General features: G+C 41.5%; 1 protein-coding gene across 1 annotated transcript in view; it reads right to left on the bottom strand.

Moving 5' to 3' along the window:
• LOC135208778 (etoposide-induced protein 2.4 homolog) overlaps positions 1-22776 on the bottom strand; it is a 39854-nt gene that overhangs the window by 433 nt on the left and 16645 nt on the right. The window contains exons 5-8 of the mRNA XM_064241297.1: positions 19894-20030; positions 17846-17932; positions 2944-3018; positions 1-2284 (exon numbers count right to left, since the gene is read on the bottom strand). The exon at positions 1-2284 is cut by the window's left edge and continues 433 nt beyond it. Coding sequence (XP_064097367.1) covers positions 2140-2284; positions 2944-3018; positions 17846-17932; positions 19894-20030 — 444 coding nt within the window. The 3' untranslated portion in view covers positions 1-2139. The remainder of the gene's footprint in view (positions 2285-2943; positions 3019-17845; positions 17933-19893; positions 20031-22776) is intronic.

Here is a 22776-nt window from a genome sequence, read left to right as displayed (position 1 = left end):
TTACGTACAACCTTATTATAAATACGTAACCTAAATAGTTGCAGAATTTTTTTCGTAGCATGATATAAGAACATAATTAGAATTTTGAATAAGAAAAATAGTTTATGTTGATCTGCAGTTTATTAATTTGAGTACATGCTGGTGGCAAAATCATTCAGTACCCTTATGTTTATTATTTATCACACTCAACAGAGCCTTCTCTGATTTTCATAAAAAAGATAATCATTTCAAAATACTGCAAATGCTACAATGAGTCCACAGAACCGATTTACATTTAAAACAATCATATAAAAAGATGATACCTTCCATCTAAAACTAGACAAAAGGTTAGCGCTAATAGAATACAACCCTGACACACAGAAACATGAAAATGTAAAGAAAGTACCTACAACACACCCCCTTGGGATACACTACTTCAGATAACTTTAGTGTGGCTCTCCATTTTAATATCTGCAGAATTCTGAAGATGTTTCTATGTAACAGTACAAGCTAAAATGAAAATACCACTCCACAGTAGTATTTAAATAGGAATTTACTATATTTTCTATGCAATACAACACACTTAAGCTGTTCCGTAAAATAAAACCATTAACACCAGAGTTTGTTAAATATCTGCAGTCTACCTTCTTGAAAAGATTCAGTACCCTACAACTTTTTGTCTAGTCTACCAAAATGAAATGTCTGATTTTCTATCAAGGCATTCTTATAACACCTCATTTATGTATGCAAGTTCCAGTCACAAAAAGAAAGGACCATCATATTTATAGTGACTGCTATGAACAAAATATGCTATAATAAATGACTTCACAAAGATGTTGAACCACAAAATATTCTTAGTGTACATAGCATATTTAACCAACCGATTCATTTCTCCCTTGCATAAAACAAGTAGTGTGTGACAACCACAAAAATGATCTATATATACCTTAGTATAAGAAAACAAGAAAAATATGTTGATATATACAATACCAAATTAACTAAGTACAGTCTCAAACATCGGAAAAAATATTCAATCTTGCAAACTTCATTCTAAAATGAAATATATGCACATTGCAGAACAAAAACATACTTATTTAAAAGTAAAAGCATTAGTTCTTTTACAAGATACAACTGTACTTTGATAAATCGCAATTCTTAGAAAATTCCTTCGTGTCTATCAAAAGGCATCTGACCCCTACAAAACTTCTTGTCATTAGTCTACATGTATCTGGCAAAACGACGCTCAAAAATATAATTCACTTGCCAGACACTGCACCTTAAAAATTACACCAAAAAAATAGGAGAATACAAATAATTGCAATAATTTCACCAACACTTATCTTCCAACAGTTTAAGACTGAGCACTGCATTTACACAATGAAATGTTGGCTCTTCCCACATATAAAAGGTTCTCTTGGAAAGTGAGCAATATGTTTAATTGTGCAGCCATGCTCAAAGAAATAACATTCATACTGAAGAGTGGCACATCAAACAATGCCTATAAAGTTTGATGCGGACAGTAAAGCAAAAAGAAATATACAGTAGTATCCTAAATAATCTAACGTGTATTTCTCACATGCCTTGGTAATTTTTCATAGCACTAAAAAACAAAGATAAAGTTTTTCATTAAGGATGGGATTTACCAATTACACTATTACTCTAAAAAAAGATCAAACTAAATCATATAAATGCATAAATTGTCTGTTGGTTATGCATTTACAGTAATATACTGTGTGAATCATAAGAAAGAGAGACAATGTAAGAATCTCTAAAAACTAGAGCAAAAACAAAGTTAAAAGCTAAAATTCAGACAGAATTGTTGTCAATTCTCAAAACTATATATAATGCCTACTATCAAAATTCCTGAAAACTGGTAGCTGGAGCTTTTATCTTATATACAACATATATAAAGCACACGAGAGAGAGAGAGAGAGAGAGAGAGAGAGAAGAATATACCTAGTTGAAACAAAATTTCTACCAACAGAAGACAATATCAAAAATACTTCAGATCCCAACATATAATTTCCTTCTTCCCACAAAAGCATCACTCCCATTGCCAAACATGGAATTGTAACCTTATTTCACAGCATTTTATCATTGAGAAAATAAATGTTTGTAATCACTTTTTAAGATAATGAAAACAATATTTTCCTTAGTTTATTATCTGCTGATACGATTACTGCTTGAGTGAAGATGAGTTGGATAATTTTTGCTGGGTGTTTGCGGTGTGCTCTTTGTGACTAGACTTTGGATGATTTTATTTGACAGCCATACAACCATAGAAAACAACTGCAGTGAACAGCCACTGAAAAACAAGAAGAGGACTTGATAAATATCTCGTTCTTATTGTTCCAAAAAAGTTACTTACGTATATACCATTATAACAACCTTACTGTTTTTTTTAAAATGTTGTAAACCATTATAACACCTTAGCTGTTTTTGTTTTAAAATGTTATAACTCTTGTTGTACAAATATGTTATAGGTGTGGATCACTTAGAAATGAAACCCTAGCATTAAATTAATTGCTCTACCTTTGTCTGACATTCCTCTGGAATTATCTTTTCTATTTTTTATTATAACCCCTTCAAATAGCACTAACACTGTTCCCTGTGTCTTGTTCACAGGAAAATCAAGGAGATAGAATGAGGACATATTTCCACCATGAAGAGAGATGGCATCCAACTGATTAGGAAGTGGCATAGTTGAAATCTGTTATGCCTTCAACAGTCCAGTGTTAATGTCTTCAATACCCGGCTCTTTAATGGGATCATTCTAATTAATGTTATGTTGATATGAACCTTGGTGACAAACCTATCGGCAAATCCAGATAAAAAAAAATGTCCACAGACAAAATTTTACTGTACCTGTGCATTTGATATCCATAAAATTAAATATATAAAAGTATAAAAGTCAATTAAAAAAACCTTTGATATTCTAATACTCAAAGAGTATTGTATACTTACGTAGGATTAACTACAGGATCAGCTTCATTAGCACTGATGATAAATACAGGGAAAAGTACAGCAAAGAGACATCCACTGAAAAGTAATAAAAAAAATATGTATGCCTTATAATTTACTTGACACGAATATTATCACATTATCTTTTGAAATGCTCCATCTAAAACTAGTTAACACTGGCAGTAGTAGCTTCTGATCGTGTGTATTTATAATAAAATTTTTGCATTAGATTTTATAAGTACGTACTATATATATCTGCAAAACCACTTTTCAGACAATCCAGTTCTGTACTAATATACATATCTATAATATTCATTCTCAACAGATGGGATCAGCTGACAGAAGCCAAATGGATGACTGGGCATGAAAAAGGATACTCGTTAGAGACGGCAGTTGTTAATTGATATTTGAGAATCAATAACAAATGGTGAGTAATTACCATTAACAAAGATGCACACAATTACTGACATATGAACTACTTACGAGTATGATACAGTGCGTTACTAGGTACTGAACATTTAAATATAGGAAATTTCTGTACTTTTTGTTGGTCAAATCATATTTTCATATAAGTTTTGAATAAAACATATGATTTACAATTATTTGCAACATCCTTTTAGAAGTGTTCTGTTCTGGTTAAAGACTGAAAAAAAAAAGCCTCCCTACCTCACGATTTCCAATTTTAAGGTACACAGTAAGCTGCTTGTGAATATTTTTAAATAAGTTTTGCACGGCACAATTGTCAATACCAATAGTAATACTAATAGCAGAAAACTGCTTCTTTTATGCCACACACCCCATGCCCATGTGTCAAAGTGTAACATACCAATACAAAAAAAAATCTCTCTTCCCATGTGTCAAAGTGTAACATACCAATACAAAATTCTCTCTCTCTTTTTTTTTTCACTCTCACTTGCTGTACACTACTCCTCTCTAAACCATAATACACACATACCTTGAAAATCACACGATACCATAAACAGGAAACTGCAAAATTCTAACACATGTTTGCCAAGCTGTTTGTACTATTATGCTATACTGAATTACGTAGCTTTTATTGGCAATTCATTTAAGTGTGATACCTCTCAAAGTATGGAGTAGACTAACCCCACTTTTATTATTTAGTATGAAAATATTTATTACAAACTTTGAGTGCTTGCCTTTGGTGATAATTTTCATAAAAAAAAAAAAAACTCACAAAAAATACAAAATTGAACCGACATTCTGTCTAAATAAGAATTTCTTATCTCCAATAAAAGTTCCAGAACACTGACTTTTTACAAACATGATATTGTTATTGTACAATAAAGTTTCATACATACTTACCTGGCAGATATATATGATTAAATGGCCCACCTAGCCTCCCCTCAGGAGACAGGTGGAAGAGAAAATCTGGTTTTAGAATGGTAATGGTTCCTATTCCTGCCACCCAGCGGCAGGGCGGTAGATCACCTGACCTACCTGCAGCGTGTGCCGCGAAATTCGAATTTCTGTTGGGACGACGGAGTCTATAGCTAAGTATATATCTGCCAGGTAAGTATGTATGAAACTTTATTGTACAATAACAATATCATTTTCATACATTCAACTTCCCTGTCAGATATACTATACTTAGCTGATTGGCACCTTTGGTGGAGGGTAAGAGACAGCTAATTACTGATTAGACAGGTAAACAACATATGTTGTAGGTAATAAATAAATAAAACCTTGGTTCCTATGTGTTTAGACGAAGGGTTGACTTCCTAGCTATTGCTAGGAGTCTGCTTCGTCTCAAGAGCCTCAGCGAGGATGTGACCTATGGCTAAGAGTTCTTGTAGATCTGTCAATGGGGTCTTATCCACTTACTCGACAGAATCTAATGGTCATTTGTCAATGGGGTCTTATCCACTTACATGACAATACACCTATGCCTAGTGGCATAATTAAGGAGCACAACACCGATCCCGATCACCTGATCCTAACACGAGGGTTTGTGCTTAATTTGAAAAGAGTTATCCCCAAACTCCTTTCAAACAACGCAAAGAAAAAGCACTATGTTAAAATAAAAATTAACTGTCTAGTTAAGGATCAGTGTCGGCTCCCTATCCCAGCAACGTATCCGTAGACACGTATAACCAAGAGAGAAGGATCTCTCGTAGGTCAACTTGACCTCCTTCGTGTAATGGGAAGTCAACACAGAGTTGCATCTCCCTTAAGTGACAGCTAATATGTCCTCATGACATATTGTTATGGAAAGAACAAGAATTCATAAAAGCTCGCACTTCATGCGCTTTTAATTCTCAGCTGTTTGAAGGAATCAAGTTACTCATGAAGTGCTTTAGCGATCACACTTGTTTCAAAGAAGACCAGGGCTTTCTTTGAAATGGATCTCTTCTGGATGAAGCCTAGAGCCTGGCTGGCGTCTGGCTGGCGCCTCGTGCCTGGCTGGCGCCTGACGCTTGGTTGGTGCCTAGCTCCTGGAAGGCGCTTTTCGCCTAACTCATGGCTGGCGCCTCGCGCCTGGCTCCAGACTGGCACTATTTGGCGCCTGGCTGACTCCTCTCCACTTGCTGGAGCTTCGAGCTTGGTAGAGTCTCGAGGATGTCTGGCGATGTCCACATCAGACACTCTTATCTGTCCGATTTGTTTGCCTGCGCTAGGTTGGAGGCCCCCTCTTTCTCTTCATCAGACAATGACAGTGTTCCTTGAAACTGTCTGCCTCTGGCGTTTTTTACGCCTGTTTTGGTATTTGGCGCCTGGTTGGCGCTACATTGTCCGAAAGTCCTGAACCTCCACAATAGTTTATCAGGAGACTGGAGAAGGGTGGAAGAAATTCTTCCACTTTGAGATTTTTGCCTCTCCAGCAAGGGGAGGTGATTGTAGTCAGCTACATCCATTAGACGATAGGATATCTAACAGTAAGAGAGATAAGAGTCTTCCTCCGAGGAGGATCCTTCTTGAATCCTTCCGTTGCTAACGAGATCTCTTCCTATCTGTTGATGAAGTTCCTCGTTGTAGAATCTTCCCTATCCTTGTCCAAAGGAAGGGAAGGAGCTTGGAAGTCGAAGGAGACTCCGAGCTGAAATTGGGAGGACTCCTGATTTCTAGCTCTTTATTGTATCCCTCTGAATACCTTCTGGGAAGCATTTTGAGCCCTCATCGCATCCCAAAGACTCTGTAGGCAAATGTTTAAACCATTCCTTCTTCTGTAGATAAAAACGTAAGTACCCTGCCTGGACAACGAAACCTCTATCTGAAAGCGTTGAGTCAGGAATAGAGGGTTTTAGTTCTTTTACCAGACATACTATGCTGGCAAGAACCCATAGCCGAGTCTCCATAGAATCTGATGCGAGATTCCAATGCACCAAAAAATTCACTTTGCCTTCTTGGACGTTTAGGGCCAAGAGAAACAAAGAATTCCTTCATAAAACTTCTCAAAGAAGTTTGATGAGGAGCAGTTCCATCTTGTCGGAACCCGGAATCTGTGGCCACAAAAGATCCCATTAGAAGCACATGATATCCTACTCTTGTCGTATTGAGGTATCATATAAGATCCCGAAGCTGTTAATCCTCTGCTATCTCCAATTCCCATTGTAGAGACAGAGCATAGCCTTTTACTGCGCTCTTTGATAGCAGATATATACAAAGGTGATTCTTCCCTCTGAAAAGGAAGAAAAAAACCTCTATGTGGTTCACAGAGGTATCGGAAGAGGACAGTTTCCTCATTCCATCAAGCACGATTTGCAGCAATTCTATGTCCTGGCCATGACAACTGTCATTCACCTTGAAAAAATCCTCTCATTCATGTCCACTTCTGGTCAGTCTGCACGCAGACAGACTCAAAGTGGAGAGGTTGTTAAGGTCTATTTATAATAGATGATGATAGAATATCCAGACTTTCTTGGAAAAGACTTCCAAAACATGCTGTGAGAAGAACGTGACCTCTGTGAGTCCAATCTCTCTAAGACCAAAATGAGGCATAAAGTATCATTCTCTCTTCCTTTGACGCCCATTTATCTTAATATCTGTTAAGAATGTATAAATCTAGGGGAAAAAAGACTAAAGTTTATTCCCCTTATAAACTAAAAATGGCATATATTGCTACCTTTCTTGGTTCGAGAATAAGGAAGCAGTATAGAGGCAGCATGTTCGTCTTCCACCTTGCGAAGAGATCTATGACGAAGACATCTCGCAGGTTTCCACAACTCTCTTTCCAACTAAGATTAGACCTAAGTCAATAGTTATATTGTCGATTGAGAAGGTTCTCACGAACGTGCAACCTCGTGCAGCGAACCTCTTAAGGATCGTTACGTTCCGTGTCTGTGTTCCAAACAGATTCTCTCTTGTTAACGCGAACAGAGACGAAAAAAAGAGATTCTCAATACTTCTTGAAATATGAGAGAGCTGTGGAAATGGCTTAATTGATTTAAATAATTTCTTCCCTCCTTGGGATCGAGCCCCCTTCAAGATAGACGGGGAACGAAATCAGGAACGAACCGTGCCATTACTGAGCCTGCTGTCAGAGAGGCTACTGAACCCTTCGATTAATAACTCGCTATATCGAAAAGTTAGCAAGTCCATTATTTTGCTTCTGTAAGCATGAGAGCATCAAATAATATATATAGCTCTACTGCATTAAATTCATAATGTTGTCTCATTCCTATAATCCTGTTACATTGCGGTAAACATTACCACAAGGTTACAAGGGATCTTTTTATTGAAAACTCCTTAGCAAAACGAATACCATGTTATTCATGTTTGCCTATAAATCCCCTCAATTCGAGGCTAAGTCCATGATTGTAGGGGGAATATACGGTTAACCATTCGATCCCGTAGGAGAGAGAGATGTAACCAACTGCTCATGACCGAGAACTGGATGGTACTGTATTGGCTTACAATGACAGCCGTCTCGTTCGCTGCCTCGCTGCATTCTTCCTGAGTTGCCAGTTACTCCATTCAATGAAGGAATATAATAAAATTATTCTCAAGCCTAAGGAAGCTCTCAATAATGCATATTTAAGCCAAACAACCTTTGTTAAATACCGAAGCTGAGTAGGTATTGTCGTAACAAACCTTTCAAGCGAAGTCCTTACTAGGAAATTCCTGTAAGGATATGACAATTTGTCCAAAATTGCATTTTTCCTAACTATACAAACCTGAGGTCCTTTTACAATAGGAAGGTACTAGCGGCAGCTGGATAGGTCGTAAGCTTTCGAACAAGGGGTTCGGTAGTTAACTGCTTGTCCGACAGGCGCGCGCGCGCGACTGGGAGGTAAACAAATCACTTTTGCTTTTGGCCCAAGCAAAAACTGCAGAGTGAGGGGTGGCATGAGGTGGGACTATGTGTAAAAGGACCTCAGGTTTGTATAGTTAGGAAAAATGCAATTTTGGACAAATTGTCATTTGTTCCGACACGGCATACAAACCTTCGGTCCTTTTACAATAGGAAGACTCACTTCTTGGTGGGAGGAATCTGAGTCTTTTGTGAACAGACTGGTGTTCGCCCAACCTTGGAATGCCTCCCTGGTCGTAAGAGCGAGGGAGGGATCCAAGCCTCTGTCCGATTGATCGGGGTGTGCACCGCAGGATCAATGGTCAGACCTCTGGACCAAGTACTAAGAGAGAGGCAAGCGTATCTCTTCGTACCAGCAAACAAGAACAAGTTCCTATTTGCAAGAGGCAACATAAAGTTATGGTTTGTCTCTTGTTGGCATCCACTTCCCCCCCCTTGTAGGAGGAAGTGGTGGATATTCGCTCCCATTCCTAGTGAAAGGGATAGGATGGGGCTCTGTCGAGTAGCTCACCTGCATCTCGTCCTTATCCAGCAAGGTGATGACCGTATCCCTCTACCGAGAAAAAGATAGGAAGAGAAGCCAGTCACTCTCTCATTCACTTATCTATTCTTACAGTCACACCAGGACTCGATGCTGTTCAGCCTGCTAGGGTCTGGGTTAGCTACACAACGTGTTGAGCAGCCACCACGGGTCCTAAGGAAAACGATCCAAGGACCTGTGGGCAATATCCAAAAGGTAGAAGGAGGTGCCAGTGGTCTGGTTGTACCAGACCCCTGCCTTCAGTACCTGCGCCACGGAGAAGTTCTTGTGTAACTCGAGGGAGTGTACTTCTAGGTCATCTTGGTGCTGACGAAGAGTCTTCAACACTCAGCCTGGGATGTCGAGTTTCTTCAGAAAGCGCGGTCGCGCTTTCACAGGACAAAGCAGCATCTCCTTCGCATCAAAGGCGGTGAAGTCCATTAGGGAGGGGATTGTGAAGGACTCTAACCGATCGTCAGGAACCGAAGGGTTCAGAGTCTTCGCTACGAATTCGGTACGAAATCGAGCGTCACGAATCCCCATCCCCTGGATGCTTGACTTCGCAGGAAAAGTCATGCAATTACCTCAGAGGAAAAGAAGGGACTGGTCGTATGACCTATCCCTCTTCTCGACTTTTCGGTGATGTCCTGTACCCATACTGGTCTATCCGTCTGCAGCGAAGTTGTTCTTCTCGGTAGTGGATAGGACACCGACACTCAATGGTGGGTGTCGATGGTATGGGTACTGTGACAAGCCGTTAGGACAAGAAGAAAAGACTGTTATGGAACAACCGAACTAAGTCCACAGCGAAGTTCGTAACAGACTTGGGTTGGGCGCTCTGACAGCTGCCGACTGACTGCGTTCGGTAGGAGGCAAGTTGTCCAAGCACCCGAGCAAGTCACGTGACCTTCGCCTTAAAAGGGTTATGCCAAGAGACTAAACAAATAATTTGTTCGTCACCGATGCCATAAGGCAAGGTGATGACTCTCTTAAGGCATGTGCCCAACAGGCGAAAGTCAATTGCCTTCTAGAGACCGAGGTCCCTGATGGCAAGATATCTCATAGTATAGTTGATTCTCAGCTAAGGAGAAACAACACTATGTGTCGTTGAAGACGAAGGTGTACAGAAAATGCAACCTACGTCTTCACAGCTGAACCGAGAGAAGGATTCTCAAGATTCTGAACCTGTGCTACAAAGACTGAGAACGCTAACCGCTATTCATTGCTGTCCGGTGAGGATCGTAGTTGCAATAAAAGCGGAGCGCTTTTCAGTAATGAAGACAGGGAAATACTGCCTGAAGAACTGCTTCTCATGGGCTGAACATTTGGAAGTAGAGCTGTCAGGTCGGAGAGTAGGCGATGTCTTCTGACATATCTGTTAATTCGGGGCGAGCAATGAATAATTGCACACCTACGAATATGAGATATTTTGAAGACAAACTCAGATGTCTGCAAAAATCATTCGCATTATCGCGGTGCGATGCAGCGGGTGACTAGTACAGACTTCTGTTACCGTGCGGTAAACAGAAAGATGAAAGAGTCCAAGAGATATCTCTGTTGAAAATTCTCGCAATGTCGAAGGCGATGAAATCGAGCGTCACAGCAGTAGATGGTCCTTCATTATTGCGAGAATCCCCGTTAATCAGAGACCTAAGTCCATGATTGTTGGGCAGAGATACGGTTCGGTAGTCAATCAAACCAGGGGAGAGAGAGACGTAACCGACCGTGCATCTCCGAGACCTAGCTGATACTGAGCCGCTATCAGGCAGTTCAATACGCAGTAGCTCTCGGTGACTCGTCATCCTGAGTTGCCAGGTAATCCATTATTCCACGAAGGAATGCGTTCGGCTAGAACCATCGAGCATAAAGAATACGCTCGAGCAATTATATTTAACCGAAACGGATTTCGGTAAATACAAAAGCTGATTTGGTGTTGTCATGACAATACCAAGTATTTAAAATCGAAACTGATAACTGCTGGGAGGTTGCAGGCAACCCCGAGTTGCAGTTCAATTAAGATACAATTCGTCTCGGTCACAAACCGTAGAGTTAACTACGGTATGTGCCTACCCCCCGGACAATTCAACTGTTAAAAGAATCATGTCGCGAGGGTAATATACGTAGTATATTTGTAGGTTCTGTACCACGACCTCCATCCTAAATTCTTTTCCTCTCGAGGAATGAGAATAAGGATTGGAGATCGACCGCCTTCATTCTCTAGTCAAGAGAGTGAAGGAGAAGTCTTCCCAAAGGAAAGCTTCAATGGTGAACAGAATACCGAAGACGATAGTTCAAGCCAAACTGGAAGTTCCCGTCCGTTCTTCTCTATTCCAGGTTAATCGCCTACTGTGAGATACTCTTCTTTCAGCAGCAGTCTTCTTCCAAATGCTAGAAATTACAGGAATTCGAGCATAAGCGAGGTTCCCGATTATCGTGTAACAATTATCGGGGATTCTCGCTCACTTTGGACCGTGGTCTCGCCTAAGTGTTTGGAGATCGTAAAAAACTCGAACACTCTGAGTGCGCTAGAAATTCCGTAGAATTCTAAGCACTCTGCGAAACCCCCCACCGAATTCGTCAAACGATATCGGCTGGTGATCCTCCCGATTCCCGTAGAAATCGAGAAAGGGGCAGGATCCCTCCTCAACGACCGGGGCTTACGTCAGGTAGGACCCGAAGGTCCCCCCGGTAGCGCAGCCCCTAACGTGGGATCTTACAGAGAAATCTCTGTAGGATCCCTCCCCTTTCCCTCGTAGCCGTAAGGAGAGAGGGAATGGGGGAGGAATTGGATACTGGCTCGCCTTCCCAGCGGAACTAGCAGTTGGAGAAGAAAAGGAGCAGCCATCGCCTTACGGCGATGGCCTCTCAGAGCCTGGGAAAACGTATCGTCAGGAGAAAACGTTTTCCCCGAGGAGGGTTACGAACTCATACTGTAGGTAAGGGTCTGCCGCCACTGTGAACGTCGTCTGGGTGGGGCTGATCGACACCTGACAGGAGAGAGCCGATACCGTCCTCCGACTCATTCCAGTCCTCGTCGAGGTCGAAACCTCAGGAGGACCGAAGGGGTATTCAAATACGGTGTCCGAAGACACGTAGAAACGCCTCTGTCGCAGTAGAGGAGGTGAAGTAGCTTGTTCGACCGGCCAGAACTGAGAGAGCCTTCTTGTCCGGAGACGAGAGACTACCTGGTTCAACACAGTCGGCAAGCTCCGATCGCGGCAGACCCACCGTCGATTTGGGTTCCCTCTCGGGCCCCAAAACGACTCGAGCCGAGACGTGGCTCTGCTGGTGGGAGCGGCGATCCTTCCCCGAGGTCGTTGTGCTGACGAATCAGCGCCATAACCTCGGCAAAGTTCCTCTGGATCTCGGAAGTCACAGCATCTTGCAGAGTGGGACCGTTAAGCCCTTCGAACAAGAGCATATTCCGAGAACCTTCCTCCTAAGAAGGGGGAACAGCGACAGCCCTCTCGGTCTTCTCCATCCACTTGCGCATACGTCCTGGCCGGTCCAAGAACCGTGCCTGGCACGTAGGGCGTCGTGGTGGGATCATGAGGGGCGCACCCCTCACGATCACTCCTCAATACCTCGCTCCTCCCGGTGTAACCCGAGGAGGTTGAAGGTACGGGAGAGGCAGACCTGACGCTCCCTCCTCGCTCGCTGGCAGAACCAGCAGGCTTGGAGGGCTGCAGGCGATCGTCAACCCGAAGGGGAAGAGGCGGCAGCCGACGACGATGAAGAAGATGAAGACGACGACGACGACACCTTCCTCCTCTTCTTCGTCAGCTTCCTCAGGACAGACGTAAGATCTGCTATCCAGGGCGGAGCCGGGGCTGCTGTAGCCGAAGCCACAGGGCCCGGACGCACCTGTACAGACAGACCAAAGTCTGGGGTAGTACCACCACGAACAGGGACGACGTCAGCAGGTATGGGCATCTCAGGAACAGCAGGCACAGCCAGCACAGCATCAGTAGGGACAGCCAGCGGCAGCACGCATGGACAGCCAGCGCAGCAAGGCAAGGGACAGCCAGCGCCCACTGGCAGGGACAGCCCAGCGCAGCAACTGCATGGACAGTCAGCCCAGAATCGGCAGGTACGGCAGGCAGCACCGGAAACACAGGAAGTGGAGCAGCAGCCAGCAACATCCTGGTACCGGCGGCAGGTCCAGGGGCGAGAGCTCTAGGGCAGCGGAAGTGTGGTCGCGGCAGCGCGGCAACCACGAGCGGCGGCGGCACGCCCCCCCTCTCGGTACGGCGAACGGCACTTCACAGCGGCTGTAGGCAAGACTGTTACCACGTGAGGCGAGTACACCAGGTGAGGAGGGACGTCGTCACCTGGAGCGTGGTCACCACTCCATGGGTGACCGCAGTAGGCCCAGACATAGAACCGCAGCCCCTGGACACTAGCACGCCCTGCAAATGGAAGGACGCCCATACCTCACCAAGGTCCACCCTCGTGGCAGTAGCACCTGCGGAAATAACAGTAGTAGCGATTAGTGGGGGGGAAGTCCCCTCGCGCGGGGGGGTGAGCCCTCTCCGAACGAGTGGAAGACCCCGAATACAATTGTACATCGGGCACCGAGCGCCCTCCCCCGCGCTCGACGGGTCGGGCGAGGAGAAGAACGCAGATAACCTCCCCCCCCAAGGGGAAGGGCCATCTGTGGGAGCTGAGCGGGGGGGGGGGGGGGGGGGGGGGGGGGGGGGGTCTCTCGTTCCCCACCCCCGCACAGCACCCATGTACCCAACAATAATAATAAGAGCCCGAGAGCAATCGTGCCCTCGGCCCAAATGCAAGGGCATAAGGATCAATTCCCTGACTGAGCGGAACTTGAACCAAATAATATTGATGCAATCAATAATAAAAGGAATAAAATGAAAAAGAATCTTGCATTACGATTCACTTCACAATGAATAAGGGCTCGGATCGAGCGCATTTGCGCCCTCGGTACCGAGCGCAAGGGTAAAAGAATCCATTCCCGATTATGAATGGAAACCTTGATCCATAATGAATTGATGCAATCAAAATATATATGAAAATGAAAAAGAATACTGCGCTTGCGATTTCACTTCATACAAATAAAAAGGGGAAGGATCAATTCCCGGGAAATAGCGGAAACATTGATCCAAGTAAACAATGCAATCTCAATAAAATATGAAAATGAAAAAGAACTGCACTTGCGATTTCACTTCATTCAAATAAAAAGGGGAAAGGATCAATTTCCGGGTAAGCTCGGAAACTGATCCATACAGAATAAGTTTTCGTGCCGAGCGCATTCGCTCGGCAACGAGCATACAAGGTCAAAAAAAATATAAATGAAAAGAGCACTTACTTACGATTTTCATCTACACATTTCCAACCAAAATATACGCTCGGAGCGAGCGCTCTCCCGCCCTCGGCACCGAGCATACACAATACGAGGATCATTTCTGGGAAAATGAATTCCCGCACTTACGCCCTTCAGTCCCGGCACTCGGGTAATCGGAGGGCGTGGTGAAACCAAGATCCTTTAATTCACAATTGAATTCAATGGAAATAAATATGAAATGATTGTACTTACAATTCAGTTTCACTAGATAAATAGAAAAAGAAAAACACAACCATGCGAAAGCAACGACGATGAAGCGGGCAGAGAGCGATGATACACGTCCACACGCCAGCAGGCCGAAAGCAAAAGTGATTTGTTTACCTCCCAGTCGCACGCGCGCGCCTGTCGGACAAGCAGTTAACTACCGAACCCCTTGTTCGAAAGCTTACGACCTATCCAGCTGCCGCTAGTACCTTCCTATTGTAAAAGGACCGAAGGTTTGTATGCCGTGTCGGAACAAATAGATAATTCCGTAGCGAACCACAAAGGCAACTATGGTATGCGTATATGACTTGTCATTCAGTAGTCGTATACACCAAATCTCCTTACTACATTCTTTCCTCTCCGATGCAGAGAGAGAATGGAAATCTTACTCTCTTCGTTCTTTTCGTCAATAAACCCAAATTAGTATTAGTCGAAAGAGAACGCAAATGAAAACCGAGGATCGAAGAGATAAGGCCGTATTCTACGCCTCTATTATCTGGAAGAGCCTCTAATCAATGAATGAGAGCTTGTACGAATCTTGTTCAATTTCCAAACAATTGCCACTCTTTCTGTAAATGGTTGGTTGCATTATTTTTAGAAGGGGGATGATTTTAATATCCTCTTACTAGTAATGAACTAATTCTCTCAATAAAAAAGGTTGCTAAGGTCTTATAAACTGAGAGACCTGCCCCCTTATTGGCTTCCAATTCCGATCTATCTTCCATTTCCTGTCCATCAAGTTGGGAGAAGAATGAGCAACCGGAGGAGAGCGCCTCCTTTCGTAAGGTGAAGGGCTTTTAGCAGTACCGACTCTAACCTGACAAGGGCTACGGCCGCCTGTGCGACATCTTGAGTCCCCGCCAGGAGAGGGCCGATCTTGCTCTTGCCTTTACTTGCATTAAGACTATCCTGACAAGGGCGACGGCCGCCTGTGCGACAACTCCCGTCCCTATCAGGAGAAGGCCTTGAATGTCTTTCACCTTTCGCAGAATCAGGCATATCCTGACAAGGGCTACGGCCGCCTGTGCGACATCTAGAGACCCCGTCAGGTGAAAACTGATGCTGCGAAAATTCCCAAAGAGAAGCCTCTCGGTCCGCCTCTAACTCCATTTCCGATGAAGATCCTGGTTCATAGCGCCTGGAGCCTGGCTCCTGGCGCTTGGTTGGAGCCTTGCGCCTGGTTGACACTTGGTGGCTGGTAGGCTCTTCAGGCGCCAGGCACTTGGAAGGAGGCTCAGGCGCTTCAGGTGCTTTGCGCCTAGTTTCAGGCGCTTTATGCATAGTTTCAGGCGCTTTGCGCCTTTCTTTAGAATCCTCTCGCCTTGTCGGCGTTTTGCGCCTGGCAGGCGCCTCGTCCGAGCTGTCAAAAACTTCTATCGGACGGGATTTCTTAACGGGAAGGAAGTGATCCTTTCTCCTGGGAGGATCCTTCTTCCAAACTCCCATTAACGAAGATATCTGTTGTTGCATTTGTCTTAGGATCTTCGTAGCGGCGTCTTCTTTCTCCGTATCCGATCTAGGAGAAGGAGGATTTGATGAATAAATCTCTTTCTTCTTCTTCTCAGGTGGATAGTCCTCCAGAAAACTTTCCGGGTTAGAATCCCAAGCTGGAGATTTCCACGATCTTTTAGAAGGTCTCGATAGCTTGTCAGAACTCCACCCTTTTTTTCCTTTCGATGAAGAATCGGATGACGAAAAACACTGTTTTAGGATGCCTTTTCAACGGCTATCCTTGGCAGTCTGGGACGCTACTACAGAACCTGCCGAGGGGACACCCGACCGGTGGGGATTCTCTGAAACCTTCGTGCGGCTTTCGACATTCCTTCTCCTCTGGGCTTGTGAGTTTGGAAGAGGTCTAGGCCTGAGAGCGAGACAGAGCCGATCGGACGCACCCTCCACTATTTTAGGACGCCTTTCCAATGGCAAACTTGGCAGTCTGGGACGTTCTACAGAATCTGCCGAGGGGACGCCTGACCGGTGGGGATTCTCTGAAACCTCCGTGCGGCTTTCGACATTCCTCCTCCTCTGGGCTTGTGAGTTTGGAAGAGGTCTAGACCTGGGAGCGAGACAGAGCCGATCAGAAGCACCCTCCACTGCAATGGGGAACACTGTAATCACTTCTTACCTTTTAATAGCTCGCATTTTGAGCTACATCCCTTGTCTTCAAATTGCAATTATGAATTTGAAGTTTCTGTGAAGTAAGAAGGTGATGAGGATGCAACACTACTAGTACTGTTAATACTCTAACTGCTCGTTAGTACGAGTAGCCAATAAAACTTCTAAAGGAAGCGTATCTAGTTATATTATTTTCTGACTCCCTAAAGTAGAAAGTCAGTATATTTCCTCAATCAATTCTAACATTTATTACACGTATTAATGAATAAATATTAATATTTCCCTTTCTTGCAAACTATGTGAGTGTCTCCCGACAATTTCGGTAGTTACACGTCATATATTCTTTGAAATTTTCGAAGCCAAATTCATTAAAAAGTTAATAAAAGTTAATAAAAGCGTATGCCGAGCCAAAGACCCAGTACTTCCCTGCAAAAGACAGCCCAGAAGATCGACAGTGATGAAACACGAAAATCAAGTCAGGAGGTACCGCAAACGTATGTTTACAATACGGCGACAGAGAAAATCTGGTTCTAGAATGGTAATGGTTCCTATTCCTGCCACCCAGCGGCGGGGCAGTAGATCACCTGACCTACCTGCAGCGTGTGCCGCGAAATTCGAATTTCTGTCGGGACGACGGAGTCTATAGCTAAGTATATATCTGACAGGGAATTTGAAAGTATGAAATAAATATTTAAGAGTATTCACAAATTTTACCATGATTTGCTTCCTCCGTTATCATTTGCTCTGAATCATGCTCATAAAACGTGAAGTCCTAGCACTTGTCCTGAGATTATCCTTTTTAAGTTGGAAATCAAATGTTGCTATTTGTCCCTAGAATATAGACAGTAAAAAGCTCCTTAAAATGATGAGTGAAATATCATGAGCTGCCGAACTAGAACATTTGTTATATAAAATCATAGTGCTGTACATAGCTATTTGTTATAATGACCTTGATAAGGCTGACAAACTCAACCAAGAGTATTCAGGCAATCTTGGTCCTGATGTTGGTGGCTCAGTGACTTGTAAGGGTTAAGAAAACATTCCTGTAGCTGTATACGCTAAACTGGAAAAGTTTTGAGCATGCAAGACATTTCCTAGAACCCTAACTATTTTTGGCCTAATCAGTTCTACTAAGGATTTACTGTATGAAGTCTTTCCCCAGAACAATAATCTTGTACATGTCTTCACTGTAAAGCAAATGCTTTATTGTATACTGATCATTAAAAGCCAATATATTATTGAATATACTGATCATTAAAAAACCTACATATTATATTGTATTGCTATAGTGCTTTTCTGCTGGCACTGGCAATTTATAGAAAGTATAGAACTTTTTAAAAATAAACTGATTCTGAATCAGCTTACATATTAATTGTAAAAAAAAAAATTATGTCTTATAATTGCAAAAAAAATTATGTCTTATAATTCTTACCTGACATACTGAGATGGTGTGTACATCGTGATGAATGTCAATGGCATTCCAAAACCTAGGAAGTAAGGCCAGTTCTCTTCGATGAAGCTGCAACAATAATAAATATAATGTAAATAGAATAAAAAGTGAATAAAACACTGGAATATTAATACCATTTTATCCTAAGAGTTCATAATATATTAAGGAAAGCTTCATAGCATTAAATACATATAAGTCTTCAAGCATAAAATAAAATAAAAAAAATTTCTTTTATTCTTCTAAATGAATTATAATGAATATACCATTATAAGACACTGCAGGAGTGTGTCTCTTTCTACCTATCTGAGAGAGGGTCTAGATTCCACAGTGTTTCTAGTGGCTTATATATCAATTCGCTGTATAGTATATGCTAACTGCAACATAACTAAAGCAACTGTGACATGTGACTTTTTTTAAATTACATTTTTTCCATTACAAACCCATTACTTAATGTTAGCCTGAATAGCTATGTAGGAGGGCAGATCTTGTTGCCCTAAACAATCATCAGCCTTAGCTGGTCTTAATTCATGTTCCTCATAACTTCCACTTTCATTGCACTGGTAGATGAAAACAAGTGAAACCATCCTAAAAGATTTGCTCTTCCTATAGTGATGCTACATAACTTTCACTGGGCATAAGAGATCTTCTAACTCTCTTTCTTCAACTGGTAACGAGAGAATTACAAAGTTTAGAGAAACTTGGAGTTTCAAGATGAGCCAAAGCTCTGTCATTCTTGGTATGACTAAGTACACAATCTATTCAGTGAGCAAAAGCTAACAAGACAACCTACTATACAGTTAGGTCAGATAGAGAGAGAAAAAAAGGCTAGGGGTTCATAAACTAAGTAGGAAAGGTGTTTCAAGATCTGAGCTAAATCCCAACAATAAGGTTTGAGGCTTCTAGAGTGAACTTCTCTCAAAGTTCAGGAAAATCAGCCTCAATTCATTTGAACAACACTGAGCCATACCTCTGCATTTAAATACTTATACCAGAGCTGAAACGCTATAGATGGAAAATGCTGGTTTCTTTGGTGCAAACACTTGGAAACTATTACAAGTGCAAGTAAAGCTTGTGTGGCAGTGTTTCTCATACATTAAGAACACCAAAAACCATCTGGATATGGCACTGTGCAAGGTGGAAAATAATTAGATGTGTATTATTGAAGTCTGGGGGTTGTACTATCAGTGTACCTCACATGGTGCACTAGTATAGGCATTACTGAAGGGTCTTTGCAGCATCCCTTTGGCCCCTAGCTGAACCTCTCATTCCTTTTAGTGTACCTCCATCCATAATCTCTTTCTTCCATCTAACTTTCCACCCTCTCTAACAATTGTTTCATAGTGAATACACCTTTCAATCCTTCTCCCTTTCAGCACTGACTGAATGACCTTATAGGCCCCACTGCTTGGCATTTGGCCTAAATTCTATATTCTATGGAATTAATTCAAAAGAAAATACAAAGGCTACATACAATAGACAGTAAAAATCAATGAACTTCTATTTTAACCACCATTTAAATGGATTATTATTATTAGGTAGTCATACAAGACCACTGACTTACATTTCTTGGCATGCTGTATAGGATTACCAGGTCTTAAATAGGAAGGAAAAATTGGAATAAAGCAAAATCAAAGAGGCTGGAAGTGAGTAAAGAATTGGATGAAACTCAAAAGGCAGAAAGTACTGTGCTACTGTTGGAGCTGAAGGGGCAAGGCAAAATACCTTCTCTATGGGTCACTGTGAAAGGTTCCCTGAAGATGATACCCTTTAGGTATTACCTGACTAGAGATTACATCATTTTTGCATATGAGAATCTTAACATTACCTTTAAACACAGCACAATGAATGAAAAATCTTTATCATAGCTACAATCATGCAAAGCTAAATTATTCAAGGATGCCAAATCCCATACAATCTAGAAGGCTTTCATATTTAGCATAAATCTAGTGCTATTACTGAAGCTACACCATAGGGTAAGTCACATTTACTAACAGTGCTTCAGCTGATTACAACAAATCTGGTATACAAACCTCAATCTTTTGTACAATTCGAACCCCATGTTGTACCATCTATACTCAAAAGCATAAAGCGAGTTCAGGAGACATAAATGGACGCAACTGATCATAATATTAATCCCCATGAGAGGTAGCATTCTCATTAAGCTGGCCTGGAAATAAATAAAAAATTATTATGAAACTTGAACTCTCATGCACTGAGCTAACTTTATCTGACACAAATAACACTAATAAAGCAACTACCATTACTAAGTATACATCTGAGCATAAGAGAAAAAGGGAATAGTATTTATAAAACCCAAATTGTCCCATCTCAAACCCATTACTTTATGTTGGCCTTGTTCTGCATCCAGGCAATTCTCAAGACACTCCGCAGAAGAATGTTTCCACATACGTACAAACTGTGTTATTCTTTGAAGGTCTGGTATTCTGTGCATGTCTCACAATCTTGCTCCCAGAAATGTGTTTAAAGGTCCCAAAGCTATCTAATGCACTCCTTTAAACACTAAAATAGTGCAATTCTTTCTTTTAGTTAAAAGCAACAAAGTTACTGAAGCTTTTTTTCTTTATACTGAAACTAGTTTGCCTCAGCTAAATTTCACTTTGGTAGTTTCTGGACAGGTTGGCAACACCATTCACAGCTGGGGACTGATCACTAGTGTAACAGCCATGCATCATTTCCCCAACTGAAATCAATAACTGCATCATCACTGCAAGTGGAATAGCTAATACGAGCCAGTTAGAATATAGAAATTTGTTGATTCTCCTGTGTTCAAAATATCAACACTCAAACTCTCAAGGATGAAAAGATATTTCTATGTTGATTATATAATATTTCCACACATAATGGTAGTGGTAATAATCCAAAATCATCAGGAAAAGCAACAGCAAGCAGCAGATAAAACAATAAACTTGGTACTGTTTTCTAGATAACTGTGTAATGCAATTAGTAAATAGTGTACGATATCATGGTAAGACTTCAACATGATTCCAATTTTCTGAGTCATATGATGAATGATAGGCTAAGCATTCTTACAGGAGGTGGATTAACGAACTGTCCAGCTGTGTTTCCTGCAGTTAAATACAAATAGGACACATTTTTCTTACCATTTAAAATTCCTCTTGTTCACCCCTTATCCTTTGACAATTCTACTGCATAACTGAGGGGATTTCTAAGTTTGGAGCCTTCATTATGAAGGATCTTTATAACACCTTCAAAAACAATTCTCTTACAAGTTTGGAAGTCCAGTGGCTGGTATTAGAAAAGCCCAAAAATCAGCCTCTTTGACTCTTTTAGTTGTTGGTACTTATGGTGCAGCAATATCCACACTCATTTCACAGACAGTGTGAATTAATGCAGCTGTGTCCTCTTAGTGGGGAAGGCACATCAGATGTTATATAGACTGGCACCTGTCATCTCGGCCTCAACAGAGGCAACAGTACCAACAAATGGTGATGCACGTAAGCCATTATCTGCTTGTTTTACTTCCAAAGAGTTAAAGGGACAACTGATTGTAGCACAAGACTGAGAGCCAGGGGCACAACCACTAAGAATGCAGTAGCAATAACAATTTTGTTGGTGCTTCCCCATCCACTGAAGGATATGGCTACTGATACAGTAGTACCTCGAGATACGAAATTAATCCGTTCCGAGGCGCCCTTCGTATTATGAGTTTTTCGTATCTTGGACCACATTTTACATGTAAAATGGCTAATTCATTCCAAGCCTCCAAAATCACCCCAGTAAATATCATAATAAAGCTAAATTGACCTATAAACAATGAAATACTACAACAATTTGGACCATTCAATACCTAAATTAATAACAAAATGCAAAATAACCTGTAAATAAAGTGTATTACAGTAGGGCCTCGTTAATCACGGGGGATAGGGCCCAGAACCCCCGTGATAAGCAAATACCCGTGTTATCCTGGTACCCCCCCTGAAAATTGCTTTAGACCGCCTACTTTAATAATTAACCCACCCAAGACCACTATTTCATTGTTTATAACTGCCTGCTTTAGTTCAAGCACCAAATATTTCTTCAACTATCACCTTAAACTAAATTCAAGACAGTTTCAAAGTTATTCTTTCCTATCTTCAATTTCTCCTGCATCAGATCAGCAAACAAAAGTATATTACCTAACAATTCCTTTCTATTTTCATGATTTGGCTGCTGCACCAAACTAAAAGTACATAGTATATATCTATTTTGTGAATGAACATATTTATGATAAAAAAACATGATTTACTGTAATGATTACAGCACCCCACTACTATAATATTAATGTATAAACAGCAAAATACAGCAATAAAAATCTAGTTTTGTCTTTTGTTTACGTTTAGAATCAGCTGATGGATGTTTATTACCGAAAGAATTATTTTGGAAAACAATTTAGTTGCTAAAAGAAACGAATTTATTAATGGAATTAATATTATTATTAACTTTGTACATAATAGTTTATGATATTATATACAGTAATCATTTTCATTTTTTTATTTTTTGAGAGAGAGAGAGAGAGACGAGAGAGAGAGAGAGAGAGAGAGAGAGAGAGAGAGAGAGAGCAGCTTGTGACGAGAGTAACTTGAATAGCTTGAGATAGCAGCTTAGGACGAGAATAGCTTGAGAGAGCAGCTTAAGACTAGAGTACTGATGACTATCTTAGCTCGAAAATAACAATGAAATTTGTATTTTAAATATTTTATGATGATAAGAAATGAAACATGGATAGTGATAAAATATTCTCTTGTATACTATTATAATATGTGATAATCATTGAGTCAACTATAAAAGTTGTATTGAAGCACAGTTTCGTAAATCACAGAAAGAATAAAAATATGGCAACACATTTTTATTCTTTCGGGGACCATCTTGTTCTTTTATTACGATAATAATAG

This window comes from Macrobrachium nipponense, chromosome 35, assembly GCF_015104395.2.
Source record: "Macrobrachium nipponense isolate FS-2020 chromosome 35, ASM1510439v2, whole genome shotgun sequence".
Taxonomy (NCBI): Eukaryota; Metazoa; Arthropoda; class Malacostraca; order Decapoda; family Palaemonidae; genus Macrobrachium; species Macrobrachium nipponense.
Note: the sequence above shows the minus strand (reverse complement) of the source record. Positions and strands in the feature narration are given on the sequence as shown.